At 41.6% G+C, this 16,600-nt stretch overlaps 1 protein-coding gene across 1 annotated transcript; it reads left to right on the top strand.

Moving 5' to 3' along the window:
- Positions 1-7,611: 7,611 nt before the first annotated feature.
- LOC134433354 (nicotinate-nucleotide pyrophosphorylase [carboxylating]-like) lies at positions 7,612-14,964 on the top strand (the record flags this gene model as incomplete). Its single annotated transcript, XM_063182210.1, has 3 exons — positions 7,612-8,193; positions 11,935-12,066; positions 14,758-14,964. Coding segments are annotated over 3 exons (921 nt in total), but the record flags the coding sequence as incomplete, so codon positions are not given.
- Between the last annotated feature and the right edge of the window lie 1,636 nt (positions 14,965-16,600).

Here is a 16,600-nt window from a genome sequence, read left to right as displayed (position 1 = left end):
TTTCCCCTCCCCCTTTTGTCCCCTCCGCGCCCCCCCCGCCCATCGCGTGTCCCGGCCCCCGCCGAGGAATTTCGGGAGTTTGGGAATTTGGGAATTTTGGAATTTTCTCCATCAACAGCGATGAGATCATGGAGGGGGGGGAGGGGCGGAGGGGCCCCGCCGGGGGGGGGGTCCAGCCCCGAATTGTTCCGTTGGTTTGATTGATTGATTGATTGGTGGAGTGATTTTATTGATTGATGGATTGATTACTTTGATTGATGGATTGATTTTATTGATTGATTGACTGGTTTGATTGATTGATTGATTGGTTTGATTGCTGGATTGATTTGATTGATTGATTGATTGGCTAAATGATGGATTGATTTGATTGATTGATTGGGTGATTGATGGATTGATTTGATTGATTGATAGACTGGTTTGATTGATTGATTGATTGATTGATTGGTTTGATTGATAGATTGATTTGATTGATTGATTGATTGGCTGATTGATGGATTGATTTGATTGATTAATTGATTGGGTGATTGATGAATTGATTTGATTGATTGATTGATTGATTGGTTGATTGATGGAGTGATTTTATTGTTCGATTGATTGATTGATTGATTTGATTGATGGATTGATTTTTTTGATTGATTGATTGATTGGTTTGATTGTTGGATTGATTTTATTGCTTGATTGATTGATTGGTTTGATTGATGGATTGATTTTATTGATTGATTGTTTGGTTTGATTGATGGTTTGATTTTATTGATTGATTGATTGATTTAATTGTTGGATTGATTTTATTGATTGGTTTTATTGATGGATTGATTTTATTGCTCGATTTAATTTATCGATTAATTTAAATTATTGATTGATTTATTTTATTGATTTATTTCATTGTTTGATTTATTTATTTCGATTGATTTTATTGCTCGATTGATTTTATTGTGTGGATTGATTTTATTGCTCAATTTAATTTATTGACTTATTTATTTTATTGTTTGATTTATTTAATGGATTTATTTTATTGTTTGATTTATTTTATTGTTCGATTGATTTTATTGTTAGATTGACTTTATTGTTCGATTCAATTTATCGATTGATTTTATTGTTTGATTGATTTTATTGTTCGATTCAATTTATCGATTAATTTAAATTAGTGTTCGATTGATTTTATTGATTTATTTTAGTGTTTGATTTGTTTATTTCAATTGATTTTATTGTTCAATTGATTTTATTGTTTGGATTGATTTTATTGTTCAATTTATTTATCGATTGATTGATTTTATTGTTTGATTTAATGTATCAATTGATTGATTTTATCGACTGATTGATTTATTTCGATTGATTTTATTGCTGGATTGATTTTATTGTTCGATTTAATGTATAGATTGATTGATTTTATCGATTGATTGATTTATTTAGATTGATTTTATCGATTGATTTTATTGCTGGATTGATTTTATTGTTCGATTTAATTTATTGATTGATTTATTTTATCAATTGATTGATTTTATTGTTCGATTTAATTTATCGATTGATTGATTTTTTCGATTGATTGATTGATTTCGATTGATTTTATTGCTGGATTGGTTTTCTCCCAACCTCTCCTCCCTGGGCTGGGTTTGCCCTTTGCTCGGGGCCATAAATGCCCTGAAAAACCAAAATTTGTTTGTTGGGTTTTTGTGTTTGCAGAGCATTCACAGCCCTGATGCCGAATTTTGCCCCAAACAGGCAGAGTGACTGCCTAATCAGACTCAGCTTAAGTCAATTAAGCAGGAGGTATTTTTATTAGCGACGCGTCGGAGAAATCACAAAATGGATTTCTAAGTTCACATAGCAAAAGCAAGCCTTATATACATTTTTGGGTATAGGATTACATCAGATCAGATACATAATCATGCATATTCATATGGGGCGTGATGTAGGCGGAGCGTGGGCGGAGCGTAGGTGGAGACATCTCTTTTGGGGGATTCTCAGGTGGTCGTTCCTGTTGCCTTCACCATAGACGGGGTCTTTCCGGTGAGTCTTCCTCTTTAAACTTTTGAACTCCTCTCCTAATTTGGTCAATTCCTGGTGTACTTGGATTAGATCCCGTGGCTTGGCAAAACCCTTAGGGTCGTTTCGACATTGCTGGCTCTAAACCTGCTTAGCCCATTAGTTTCTCCTATACCTATCTCTTCCCCTGTCATGATGCTCTACCTTTATTGCTCTACCTTTATCTAATTTGTTACTCTGTTTTCCTAGTGCTGTGCTTTCTCCGTGTGTTCTAGTGCTAGGCCCTTCTTTACATGCCTCTCATTCCATGTTTTAACCCATTACTTCTGGAAGGCTATCTGCTTTAGGGCTTCAGCCCCAACCCCAAATCTGTTTGTTGGGTTTTGTGTTTGCAGAGAATTCACAGCCCCAGGACGGAATTTGGAATTTGGAATTTGGAATCTGAAGAAAAACAGAAATAAAATCGAGTTTTGCTGGGGAAGGACAGAATAAAATAAAATAAAATAAAATAAAATAAAATAAAATAAAATAAAATAAAATAAAATAAAATAATGAAATAAAATAAGATAAAATAAAGCAAAAGAAAATAAACAAATGAAATAAAATAACATAAAATAAAATAAAATAAAATAAAAATGAAATGAAATGAAATAAAATAAAATAAAAATGAAATGAAATGAAATAAGATAAGATAAAATAAAATAAAATAAAATAAAATAAAATAAAATAAAATAAAATAAATTGTATTACAAATAAAATGAAATAAAAATAATAAATAAAATAAAATAAATAAAATATAAAATAATAAAATATAATACTATATAATGTAATATAGTATAATATAATTAATATAATATAATATAATATATTATAATATGGTATGATACAATGTAATGTAATGTAATGTAATGTAATATAATATAATATAATATAATATAATATAATATAATGCAATATAAATGGATTAAAACATGAAATGAAATAAAAATAAATAAAAACCAAACTCTGTTTTTTGGATTTTTGTGTTTGCAGAGCATTCACAGCCCCAGGACGGAATTTGGAATTTGGAATTTGGAATCTGAAGAAAACCAGAGATAAAATCGAGTTTTGCTGGGGAAGGACAGAATTGTAGGGCAGAGTCACCGATCCCCAGCATAAAAAAAATTAAAAATAAAATATAATGTAATATAATATAATATAATATAATATAATATAATATAATATAATATAATATAATATAATATAATATAATATAATATAATATAATATAATATAATATAATATAATATAATATAATATAATATAATATAATATAATATAATATAATATAATGTAATATAATGTAATATAATGTAATGTAATGTAATGTAATATAATATAATATAATATAATACAATATAATATAATGCAATATAATATAATGCAATATAATATAATATGTTTAAAAACACATATAGTAATATATTTAATATCTAATAGTAGTAAATACAAATAAATAAACAAACCAGCTCAGACAGTGCCTGAAATAAAGGGAAATAAACCAGCTCAGGGAGTGCCTTGGAATGTCCCCAGTGTCACCAAGGTCCCCAAATCTCATTTTTTCCCCATTTTCCCCCATTTTCCCCCAATGTCCGCAATGTCCCCAGTGTCCCCAAATCTCATTTTTCCAAATTTTCCCCCAATTTTTCCCCAATCCCCCCAATCTCATTTTTCCCAATTTGCCCCCAAATTTCCCCAATGTCCCCCCAGTGTCCCCAATGTCCCCAAATCTCTTTTTTCCCAATTTCCCCCCATTTTTCCCCAATGATCCCAATGTCCCCAAATCTCATTTTCCCCAATTATCCCCCAATTTTCCCATTTTTACCAATTTTCCCCCAATTTTTTCCCAAATTTTCCCCATTTTTTCTCCAATGTCCCCAAATCTCATTTTTCTAAATTTTCCCCAATTTCCCCCAATTTTCCCCAATGTCCCCAAATCTCTTTTTCCCCATTTTTCCCCGCCAATTTTCCCCCAATTTTTCCCCCAATGTCCCCAAATCTCATTTTTCTAAATTTTCCCCAATTTTTCTCCATTTTCCCCCAATTTTCCCCATTTTTTTCTCATTGTCCCCAATGTCTCCAAATCTCTTTTTTCCCAATTTTCCCCCATTTTCCCCCAATTTTCCCCCAATGTCCCCAAATCTCATTTTTCGCATTTTTTACCAATTTTCCCCCAATTTTTTCCAACATTTTCCCCAATTTCTCCCCAATGTCCCCAAATCTCATTTTCCCCAATTTTCCCAATTTTCCCCCATTTCCCCCCAATGTCCCCAAATCTCATTTTCCGCATTTTTTACCAATTTTCCCCCAATTTTCCCCCAATGTCCCCAATTTTTCCCCCAATATCCCCAATGTCCCCAAATCTCGTTTTCCCCAATTTTCCCCATTTTTCCCCATTGTCCCCAATGTCCCAAATCTCATTTTTCCCAATTTTCCCCAATTTTCCCCATTTTCCCCCAATATCCCCAAATCTAATTTTTCCCATTTTTTACCATTTTTCCCCCAAATTTTTCCCAAATTTTCCCTAATTTTCCCCCTTTGTCCCCAATGTCCCCAAATCTCATTTTCCCCAATTTTCCCCCATTTTTCCCCAATGTCCCCAAATCTCATTTTCCCCAATTTTCCCCATTTTTCCCCAATTTTTTCCATTTTTCCCCCAATGTCCCCAATGTCCCCAAATCTCATTTTCTAAATTTTCCCCGATTTTTCTCAATTTTCCTCCAACTTTTCCCAATTTTCCCCCATTTTCCCCCAATGTCCCCAGATCTCATTTTTCTAAATTTCCCCCAATTTTTCCCAATTTTCTCCCATTTTACCCCAATGTCCCCAAATCTCATTTTTTTAAATTTTCCCCAATTTTTCCCATTTATTTCTCATTGTCCCCAATGTCCCCAAACCTCATTTTTCTAAATTTCCCCCAATTTTCCCCGTTTTTTTCTCATTGTCCCCAATGTCCCCAAAACTCATTTCTCCCAATTTTCCCCCAATTTTCCCTCAATGTCCCCCAATGTCCCCAAATCTCATTTTTCCCATTTTTTACCAATTTTCCCCCAATTTTTTCCCACATTTTCCCCAATTTTTCCCCAATGTCCCCAAATCTCATTTTCCCCAAATTTCCCCCAATTTTTCCCCATTTTTTCCCATTTTTCCCCCAATGTCCCCAATGTCTCCCCAAATCTCATTTTTCTAAATTTTCCCGTTTTCCCCCAATTTCTCCCCAATGTGCCCCCAATCTCCCCAATGTCCCCAAATCTCATTTTTCCCAAACATTCCCCCAATTTCCCCCCAATTTTTCCCCAATGTCCCCAAATCTCATTTTCCCCAATTTTCCCCAATTTTCCCCATTTTTTCCCCCATTTTCCCCCCACTGTCCCCAATGTCCCCAAATCTAATTTTTTTTAAATTTTCCCCAATTTTTCTCCATTTTACCCCCAATTTTCCCCATTTTTTTCTCATTGTCCCCAATGTCCCCCCAGTGTCCCCAAATCTCATTTTTCTAAATTTCCCCCCAAATTTCCCCAATATCCCCAAATCTCATTTTTCTAAATATTCCCCAATTTTTCCCCCAATTTTTCCCATTTCCTTCTCATTGTCCCCGATGTCCCCCAATCTCATTTTTCCCAATTTTCCCCCATTTTTCTTCAATCCCCCCATGTCCCCTCAATGTCCCCGCAGTGACCCCAATGTCCCCAAATCTCATTTTTCCCAATTTTCCCCAATTTTTCTCAACTTTCCCCACATTTTTCCCATTTTTTTCTCATTGTCCCCAATGTCCCCCCAGTGACCCCAAATCTCATTTTTCCCAATTTCCCCCCATTTTTCCCCAATTTCCCCTCCCCCATTTCCCCTCCCCCCCGCCCCTCAAACACTTCCGGGTTTATTTTTGGGTTTTTTCGGATTTTTTTAAATTTTTTTTGGGGGTGGGCGTGGCAGCCAATCAGCGGCGGCAGCCAATCAGCGCCCGAGCTGTGGCCCCGCCCCCCCGGGTAAGATCCAAAACGGCCCCGGGACCGCGGGATTTGGGGCAAAAAGGGCCAAAATCGGCACAAAATCGGCTGAAATTAGACAAATTACCCAAAATCAGCGGAAATCGGCCCAAAACGGGGAAAAAGGGGGAAAATCGGCACAAAATTGGCAAAAATTGGCATAAAATCGGCTGAAATTACACAAAATCAACAGAAATCGGCCCAAAACAGGAAAAAAAGGGGAAAACTCGGCACAAAATTGGTTCAAAATCATCTAAAGATCCCTAAAATGGGAAAAAAGAGCAAAAAATCGGCACTAAATTGTCTAAAAATCCCTAGAATGGAAAAAAGGGGGAAAATCGGCACAAAATTGGCTAAAATTTACAAAAAATCGCCCCAAAAGCCCCAAAACCAGAAAAAAAGGGGGAAAAAATGGCACAAAATGGACAAAAATTGACACAAAATGATCTAAAAATCCCTAAAATGGGAAAAAAGGGGGAAAATCGGCACAAAATTGACAAAAATTGACACAAAATCGGCTAAAAAGCCCCAAAAGCAGAAATTAAAGGGAAAAAATCGGCACCAAATTGGCAAAAATTGAGACAAAATCGCCCCAAAACCAGAAAAAAAGGGGGGAAAACGGCATGAAATTGACCAAAATTGACACAAAATGGTCTAAAAATCCCTAAAATGGGGAAAAAGGGGCAAAAATTGGCACAAAATTGGCAAAAATTGACACAAAATGATCTAAAAATCCCTAAAATGGGAAAAAAGGGGCAAAAATCAGCCCCGAATTTGCCCAAATCCCCCTAACCCGACCCCAAATTTCCTCTTGAGCGCCCCCAAATCCCCCCAGGGAGCCCCGGAATCCCCCCCAGACCCAAAACCTCCCCAAAAACACCAAGGGGGACCCCGAAATCCCCCCAAGGACCCTCCTGGGATCCCCAAAATCCCCCCCAGACCCAAAAATCTCCCCATAGATCCCAATGGGGACCCCAAAATCTCCCCTGGGACCCCATTAACCCCTCCAAGCCCCCTCCCCATTACCCCAAATCCCCTTCTGGGACCCCAAAATCCCCCCAAGGATCCCCCAAATCTCCCCAAAACCCCCTCCCCACACCCCAAAATCCCCCCAAGGACCCTCCTGGAACCCCCAAAATCCCCCCCAGACCCCAAAATCTCCCCAGAGATCCCAATGGGGACCCCAAAACCCCCTCAAGGACCCCCCTGGGACCCCAAAACCCCCTCAAGGACCCCCAAAGACGCCCCTGGGACCCCAAAATCCCCCCAAGCCCCCTCCCCACACCCCCAAATCCCCTCCAGGACCCCCCTAAGACCCCCAAAGCCCCTCCGGGACCTTCCTGGGACCCCCAAAATCGCCCCCAGACCCAAAAATCTCCCCATAGATCCCAATGGGGACCCCAAAACCCCCTCAAGGACCCTCCTGGGACCCCCAAAATCCTCACAGAGACCCCCCAAGACCCCCAAAATGCCCCCCAAGGACCCCAATATCCTCCCCCTAATTCCCTTTCTCTCTCCCCAGGTCTCTCCGCACCATGTCCGGCTCTGCGCCCCCGAACCCCCCGGGACCCCCGAACCCCCCGAACCTTTTGGGGACCCCCTGGCCGCCCCCCCCCCCCCGCACCGCCTGCGGGCCCTGGCGCGCTCCTGGCTGGACGAGGACGCGCCCTGGCCCGACCCCACCGTGGCGCCGCTGGGGAACGCCGAGATCCGCGCCCACATCCTTGTCAAAAACCCCGAAACCCCCGCATTTAACCCCAAAACCCCCCCGTTTTTCGGGGTGCTGGCCGGCTGCCCATTCGCCGAGGCGGTTTTCGCGGTGTCAGGCTGCTCCGTGCTCTGGAAGGTTCCCGAAGGTTCCTGGCTGGGCCCGGGCCAGGCGCTGCTGGCCGAGGTTCGCGGCCCCGTTTCCGGGCTGCTCCTGGCCGAGCGCACGGCCCTCAACGTCCTGGGCCGCTGCAGCGGCGTGGCCTCCATGGCCGCCCGGGCCCGGGGCGTCGCCGAGAGCCGAAACTGGGGAGGGGTCGTGGCGGGGACGCGCAAGTGCACGCCCGGCTTCAGGGCGGCCGAGAAGTACGCGCTGGGCGTGGGCGGCGCGCAGGGGCACCGTGAGGGGCTGGGGGCGTTCGGCCTCATCAAGGACAACCACAGGGCCGTGGCCGAGATGGGCGGCGGGCACGAAGGGGTTAAACGGGTAAGGACCCCGAAATTTTGGGTCGGGGGAACCCCGAAATGTGGGTGGAAATGGGGGAAAAATGGGTGGAAAATGGGGAGGAAATTTGGGGGGACAATCACAGAGAGAGTGACAGCGGACAGCAAGGGGTTAAACGGGTGAGCACCCCGAATTTTGGGGGGTTTTGGGGTGGGGGAGCCCCGAAATTGGGGGGGAAATGAGTGGGGGGACCCTTGAATTGGGGCAGTTTTAGTTGTGGGGAGACCCTACAGAGTTTGGGGGTGTTCTGGTTGTTGGGATCCCCGGATTTGGGGAAAAATTTGGGGTAAAATGAGGGGAAATTTGGGAGGGGCTGGGGGCGTTCGGCCTCGTCAAGGACAACCACAGGGCCGTGGCCGAGATGGGCGGAGGAGGGCACGAAGGGGTTAAACGGGTAAGGACCCCGAAATTTTGGGGGGTTTTGGGGCGGTTTTGGTTGTGGGAGACCCTGAAATTTGGGGGAAAATGAGGGAAAAATTTGGGTGGAAAATGGCGGAGAAATGGCGGGAAAAACTGGGGGGGGAATAGGGGAGAAATGGGGAGAGGAGACCCCGAATTTGTGGGGAAATGGGGGCAAAATTTGGGGGGTTCTGGTTGTGGGGACCCCCGGATTTGGGGGGGAAATGGGGAGAAATGGGGAAAAATTTGGGGTAAAATGAGGGGAAATTTGGGGGGGAAATGGGGGGTCCGGGCTGCTCAAGGACAAGCACAGAGCGGTGGTGGAACTGAGTGAGGGACAGGAAGGGGTTAAACGGGTAAGGACCCAAATTTTGGGGGGATTTGGGGTGAAATTCGCTGTGGGGTACCCCGAAATTGGGTGGAAATGGGAAAAATTTGGGTGGAAATGGGGAAAAAATTGGGGGACAAATGGGTGGAAAATGGGAGGGAAATGAGTGTGGAGACCCCGAATTTGGGGGCAAAATTTGGGGGGTTCTGGTTGTGGGAACCCCCGGATTTGGGGGGGAAATGGGGAGGGGGATCCCCAAAATGTGGGGGGGAATGGGAAAAATTTGGGTGGAAAATGGGGGAGAAATGGGGGGGAAAATTGGGGGGGAATGGGGCTGAAATGAGGAGGGGAGACCCCGAATTTGGGGGGAAATGGGGGCAAAATCTGGGGGTAAAATTTGGGGGGTTCTGGTTGTGGGGACACTCAAATTTGGGGGGGAAATGGGGGGAAAATGGGGAAAAATTTGGGGTAAGATGGGGGAAATTTGGGTGGAAATGGGGGAGAAATGGGAAAAAAAAAATGGGTGGAAAATGGGGTGGGGAAACCCAAAATTTGGGGGCAAAATTTGGGGGGTTCCGGTTGTGGGGACCCCGAATTTGGGGTAAAATGGGGGAAATTTGGGGGACAAATTTGGGAGGGGTCCGGACAATCCCGGAGCGCTGGCAAAGGGCAGCACCCCAAAATTTGGGGGATTTTTGGGTGTGGGGGGACCCCGATTTTGGGGCGGATTGGGCACGGTGGGACCCCGAAATTGGAGGTGAAATGAGGAGGAAATTTGGGGGGAGACCCCGAAATTTGGGGGGAAAATTTCGGGGGGAAATGGGGTGGGGGGACCCCGAAATTTGGGGGGTTTTGGTTGGAGCGAGACCCCAAATTTGGGGGGAAAATTCCCAATTTTTGGGGATGAATTTGGGTGAAAATTCCCAATTTTGGGGGCAGAAATTCCCAATTTTTGGGGATGAATTTTGGTGAAAATTCCCAATTTTTGGGGTGAAAATTCCCAATTTTTGGGGATGAATTTTGGTGAAAATTACCAATTTTTGGGGATGAATTTTGGGGATGAAAATTCCCAATTTTGGGGGCAGAAATTCCCAATTTTTGGTGATGAATTTTGGTGAAAATTCCCAATTTTTGGGGATGAATTTGGGTGAAAATTCCCAATTTTGGGGGCAGAAATTCCCAATTTTTGGGGATGAATTTTGGTGAAAATTCCCAATTTTTGGGGATTAATTTCCAAATTTTTGGGGATGAATTTTGAGTAGGAGTTCCCAATTTTTGGGGGTTAATTTGGGGGGAAAGTCCCAATTTTTGGGGATTAATTTTGCGTAGAAATTTTCAATTTTGGGGGAATCATTTCTGAATTTTTGGGGAATAATTTTGCTGGAAAATTGCCAATTTTTGAGTAGAAATTCCCAATTTTTGGGGATAATTTTGGTGGGAAAAATCCCAATTTTCGGGGTGAAAATTCCCAATTTTTGGGGTTAATTTTGGGGTGAAAATTCCCAATTTTTGGGGTGAAAATTCCCAATTTTTGGGGAATAATTTTAAATAGAAATTCCCAATTTTTTTTTTGGGGGGGGGAAATTTTGAGTAGGAATTCCCGATTTTTGGGGAATAATTTCTGAAATTTTGGGGGTTAATTTTGGGAAAATTCCCAATTTTTTGAGATTAATTTGAGGGGAAAATTCCCCATTTTGGGGGGATTATTTTTGAGTAGAAATTCCCAATTTTGGGGGATTAATTTACGGGGAAATTCCCAATTTTTGGGGATTAATTTGGGGCATACATTGCCAATTTTTGGGGATTAATTTCCGAATTTTTGTTGATTAATTTTGGGTAGAAATTCCCAATTTTTGGGGGATTAATTTTGAGTAGAAATCCCCAATTTCGGGGTATTAATTTGGGAGTCAAATTCTCAATTTTTGGGGATTAATTTCCGAATTTTTGGGGATGAGTTTGGGGGGGAAATTCCCAATTTTTGGGCTGAAAATTCCGAATTTTTGGGGATTAATTTCCAAATTTTTGGAGACTAATTTGGGGAAAAAATCCCAGTTTTTGGGCATAAATTTTGAGCAGAAATTCCCAATTTTGGGGGTTAAAATCACAATTTTGGGCGTTAATTTTGGGGTCCCACAGCTGATTTTGGGCTGGGGGCTTCACGCGGAAATTGGGGATCAATTTTGGGGGGGAAATTCCCGATTTTTGGGGATAATTTTGGGGTGAAAATTCCCAATTTTTGGGGATGAATTTTAGAGGGAAATTCCCAATTTTTTGGCCATTAATTTGGGGATTAATTTCCAAATTTTTGGGGATGAATTTTGAGTAGAAATTCCCAATTTTTGGGGATTAATTTCTGAATTTTTTGGGGATTAATTTCAGAGGGAAGTCCCCAATTTTGCAGATGAATTTTGGGGACAAATTCCCAATTTTTGGGGATTAATTTGGGGCAGAAATTGCCAATTTTTGGGGATTCATTTCTGAATTTTTGTTGATTAATTTTGCGTATAAATTCCCAATTTTTGGGGGATTAATTTTGAGTAGAAATCCCCAATTTTGGGGTATTAATTTGGGAGTCAAATTCTCAATTTTTGGGGATTAATTTCTGAATTTTTGGGGATGAGTTTGGGGGGGAAATTCCCAATTTTTTAGGGACTAATTTTGAGTAGGAATTCCCAGTTTTTGGGTGGGAAATTCCCAATTTTTGGGCATTAATTTCCGAATTTTTGGGGATTCATTTGGGGAAAAAAAATCCCAATTTTTGGGAATTAATTTCCAAATTTTTGGGGATAAATTTTGAGTAGAAATCCCCAATTTTTGGGGATTAATTTTGAATAGAAAAACCCAATTTTTGGGGATTAATTTCCAAATTTTTGGGGATTAATTTCAAGTAGAAATCCCCAATTTTTGAGGATTAATTTTGAATAGAAGAACCCAAATTTTGGGGGGCAAATCCCTAATTTTTGGGGGTTATTTTGGGGTTTTTTCAGCTGATTGAGGGGGCGCGCCGGGCCGGGGGCTTCACGCGGAAATTGGGCGTGGAGTGCACGAGCGCCGAGCAGGCGCTGGAGGCGGCCAAGGCTGGGGCCGACGTCGTCCTGCTCGACAACCTGAGCCCAGAGGTGAGCCCCAAAACATCGGGGGACCCCAAAAATCGAAATTTTGGGGGGAAAAATGGTGAAATTTTGGGGGAAAACCGGTGAAAATTTGGGGAAAAATGGTGAAAATTTGAGGGAGAAACTAAAAAAAGTGGCCCAAAATTGGGGTGGTGATGGTGGAGATTTGAGCTCTGAGCCCACGGGGGAGCCCCGAAATTTGGGGAACCCCAAAAATCGAAATTTTTGGGGGAAAAGGTGAAAATTTGGGGGAAAAAGGTGAAAATTTTGGGAAAAAAGGTGAAAATTTGGGGAAAAACGGTGAAAATTTGGGGGAGAAAACCCCAAAAATGGCCCAAAATTGGGGTGGGGATGGTGGAGATTTGAGCTCTGAGCCCACAGGGGAGCCCCGACATATCAGGGAACCCCGAAAATCGAAATTTTGGGGAAAAACGGTGAAAATTTGGGGGAGATAACTGCAAAAAATCGGGTTTTTTTGGGGGGTCAAATAATTCCAGAATTGATAAATTTTTTAGGGACCCAAATTTTAGGGCAGATTTTAGGTTGAAAGTCCCAAATTTTGGGGTTTTTCTTGGTGGGTGGGACCCCAAAATTGGGTGGAAAATCCCAAATTTTTGGGGTTTCTGGTTTAGGAGGGATTTGGGGGTGGGCACCCCAATTTTTGGTGGAACAATCCCAGAATTAGTGATTTTTTTATAGGGACCCAAATTGGGCAAATTTTGGGTTGGAAATCCCAAATTTTGGGTATTTTTAGTTGGGTGAGACCCCAAAATTGGGTGCAAAATCCCAATTTTTGGGTTTAATGGGGATTTGGAGGATTTGGGGGTGGATGCCCCAATTTTGGGTGGAATAATCCCATTTTTAATGGGTTTTTATAGGGACCGAAATTGGGCAGATTTTAGGTTGAAAATCCCAAATTTTGGGGTTTTTCTCGGTGGCTCGGACCCCAAATTTTGGTTGGAAAATCCCAAATTTTTGGGATTTCTGGTTTAAGGGCGATTTGTAGAATTTGGGGATGGACACCCGGATTTTGAACGCCCAATTTTAAGCAGAACAACCCCAAAATTGATAAATTTTTTTCAGGACCCAAACTGGGCAAATTTTGGGTTGGAAACCCCAAATTTTTGGGATTTCTGGTTTAATGGATGAGGTTTAATGGAGGAGGATTTAGGGGTGGACACCCCAGTTTTGGTTCAAATTATCCCAGAATTGATAATTTTTTTTAGGGGCCCAAATCAAGCAAATTTTGGGTTGGAAACCCCAAATTTTGGGGTTTTTCTCGGTAGCTTAGACCCCAAATTTTGGGTGGAAAATCCCAATTTTTTGGGGTTTCTGGTTTAGTGGGGATTTGGGGGTGGACACCCCAATTTTGAATGCTCAGTTTTAAGCGGAACAATCCCAAAATTGATCATTTTTTCTGGGGACCCAAACTGGGCAAATTTTGGGTTGGAAACCCCCAAATTTGGGATTTATCTGGGTGGGAGAGACCCCAAATTTTGGGTGAAAAATCCCAATTTTTTTGGTGTTTGTGGTTTAAAGGGGATTTGGGGGTGGACACCCCGATTTTGGGTGAAACAATCCCCAAATTTGTGGGGATTTTTATGGAAAAAAACTCAAATTTGAGCAGGGACACCCCAATTTTGGGTCCAAATCCCCGGATTTGTGGGGATTTTTATGGGGAAAACCCAAATTTGAGCAGGGACACCCCAATTTTGGGTTCAAATCCCGCCCAACCCCAAATTTTGGGGTTCACTGACATGATCCTATTTTACCGGGATCTGCACACGGATAAACTCCAAAAATGGGGAGAAACCCATAAAAATGGGAAAAAAATCAAAAAATATTTGGATAAATCCCCCCAAAAAAAAAGGGGGGGGGGGAAATCTCAAAAAATTTGGGATAAACCCCAAAAATGGGGAATCAACAAAAAAAAAAAGCAGAAAACCCCAAAAAAAATGAGGAAAAAACCCAAAAAGGGGGGATGAACCCGCCAAAAATGGGGAAAAAAGCCAAAAAACTGGGGTAAAGTCCAAAAATTGAGAAAAAAACCAAAAAATTGGAATAAATGCCACAAAATGGGGATGAAACTCCAAAAAATGGGGATAAAAGCCCCCAAAATGGGGATAAACACCAAAAATAGGGATAAAGTCCAAAAAATGGGATTATTCCCAAAGAAATGGGGAATAAACCACAAAAAATGGGGGAAAACGCCAGAAAAATGGAAAAACCCAAAACAAAAAGTGGGAAAAAATAAAAAAACATGGGAATAAAAACAAAAAAAAAAGGAAAAAAACCCAAAAAATGAGGACATGGTGCAAATATTTGGGGTAAACTCCAAAAATTGGGATGAAACCCCAAAAATGGGAAAAACAAACAAACAAACAAAAAGGAATGAACCCTAAAAAACGGGGGGAAAAAACCCCCAAAAAATTGAGATAAAGCCCCAAAAAATGTGGGGAAACCCCAAAAAATAGGAAGAAAAACCCCGAAAAATAGGAAGAAAAACCCCAAAAATGGGGCTGTGGACCTTTTGAAATGGGGATAATCCCCCAAAAAATGGGAAAAAAACCCCCAAAAAATAGGGAAATAAACAAAAAAAAAAATTGGGATAAACCCAAAAAATGAGACCGAAACCGGGCAGGTTTTGGGTTGCAAAGTCCCAAATTTGGGTTTTTTGACGTTCTCCTTGTTTTGCAGGCGCTGCACGCGGCGGCCGCGCGCGTCAAGGCCGCGCACCCGCGGGTGCTGGTGGAGGCCAGCGGGGGCATCGGCCTGGAGAGCCTGGGCAGCTTCCTGGGGCCCCACGTGGACGTTGTGTCCATGGGGTGCCTGACCCACAGCGCCCCCGCGCTTGACTGCGCCCTCAAGGTGGTGGGCATGGGGGACGGAGCCGAGGAAAAGTGAAAATCAAACGTGGGAACCCCAAAATTTCATCCTGGAGCCCTGAAATCCATCCCAGAAACCCCAAAATCCATCCCAGAAACCCCAAAATCCAACCTGGAACCAATGAAATCCAACCTGAGATGTGGAGACACCTGGAACTCTGAAATCCGTCCCAGGAACCCCCAAAATCCAACCTGGAACCCCCAAAATCCATCCCGCAACCCCTAAAATTCATCCCAAGAACCCCAAAATCCATCCTGGAAACTCTGAAATTTGGGAACTCTGAAATCCATCCCAGGAACCCCCAAAATCCAAACCCCCAAACCCAGCCTGGAACCAATGCAATCCCGGGAACCCCAGAATCCATCCCTGAACCCCCAAATCCGCCCCAGGAGCCCCCCAGCCCTGCAGGCCCTGCCCCGGTTCCTGGGGCCCCACGGGGCCGTCGTGTCCATGGGGTGCCCGACCCACAGCGCCCCCGCGCTTGACTGCGCCCTCAGGGTGCTGGGCATGGGGGACGGAGCCGAGGAACCCTGAAAATCCAACGTGGGAACCACAAAAATTTGCCCAGAAACCCGAAAATCCCACCCAGAAACCCCCAAATCCATCCCAGATACCCCCAAAATCCAACCTGGAACCAATGAAATCCAACCTGAGATGTGGAAACGCCCGGAACCCTGAAATCCGTCCCAGGAACCCCAAAAATCCAACCTGGAAACCTCAAAATCGAACCTGAAACCCTGAAATTTGGGAACCCCAAAATCGAACCCCGGGAACCCCCAAAATCCAACCCAAAACCCTAAAGATCCAACCTGGAACCAATAAAATCCAACCTGAGATGTGGAAACACCTGGAACCCCAAAATCCATCCCAGGAACCCCAAAATCCAACCTGGAAACCTCAAAATCGAACCTGAAACCCTGAAATTTGGGAACCATAAAATCCAACCTGGAACCCCAAAATCCGTCCCTGGAACCCCCAAAATCGAACCTGAAACCCGGAAATTTGGGAACCCCAAAATCGAACCCCGGGAACCCCAAAATCCAACCTGGAACCCCCAAAATCCAACCTGGAACCAATAAAATCCAACCTGAGACCCAGAAACACCTGGAACCCCAAAAATATTTTTTTTTTATATTATCCAATATAAAATTGAATATATGAATTCAATTTTACATTATTTAGTGATTCGTTTAATTTAATATAAAAATATTTTCAATATATTTAATTATATAATCTATTTTCTTTTATTTTAGTATTTATTATTTCATTTTTATATTATTCAATATAAAATCTAATATATAAATTCAATTTTACACTTTTTAGTGTTTCATTAAATTTATTATAAAAATATTTTCAATATATTTAATTATATATATTATATATTTTCTTTTATTTTAATAATTATTACTTAATTTTATATTATCCAATATAAAATTTATTATATAAATTTAATTTTACATTATTTAGTGTTTCATTTAATTTAATATAAAAATATTTTACATATATTTAATGATATGATCTATTTTCTTTTATTTTAATTTTTATTATTTTTTTATACTATCCAACATAAAATTTATTATATAAATTTGATTTTACATTATTTAGTGTTTCATTAAATTTAATATAAAAATATTTTTAATACATTTAATTATAT

The sequence above is a fragment of the Melospiza melodia genome, unplaced genomic scaffold (genome assembly GCF_035770615.1).
Source record: "Melospiza melodia melodia isolate bMelMel2 unplaced genomic scaffold, bMelMel2.pri scaffold_18, whole genome shotgun sequence".
In the NCBI taxonomy this organism is placed as follows: Eukaryota; Metazoa; Chordata; class Aves; order Passeriformes; family Passerellidae; genus Melospiza; species Melospiza melodia.
Note: the sequence above shows the minus strand (reverse complement) of the source record. Positions and strands in the feature narration are given on the sequence as shown.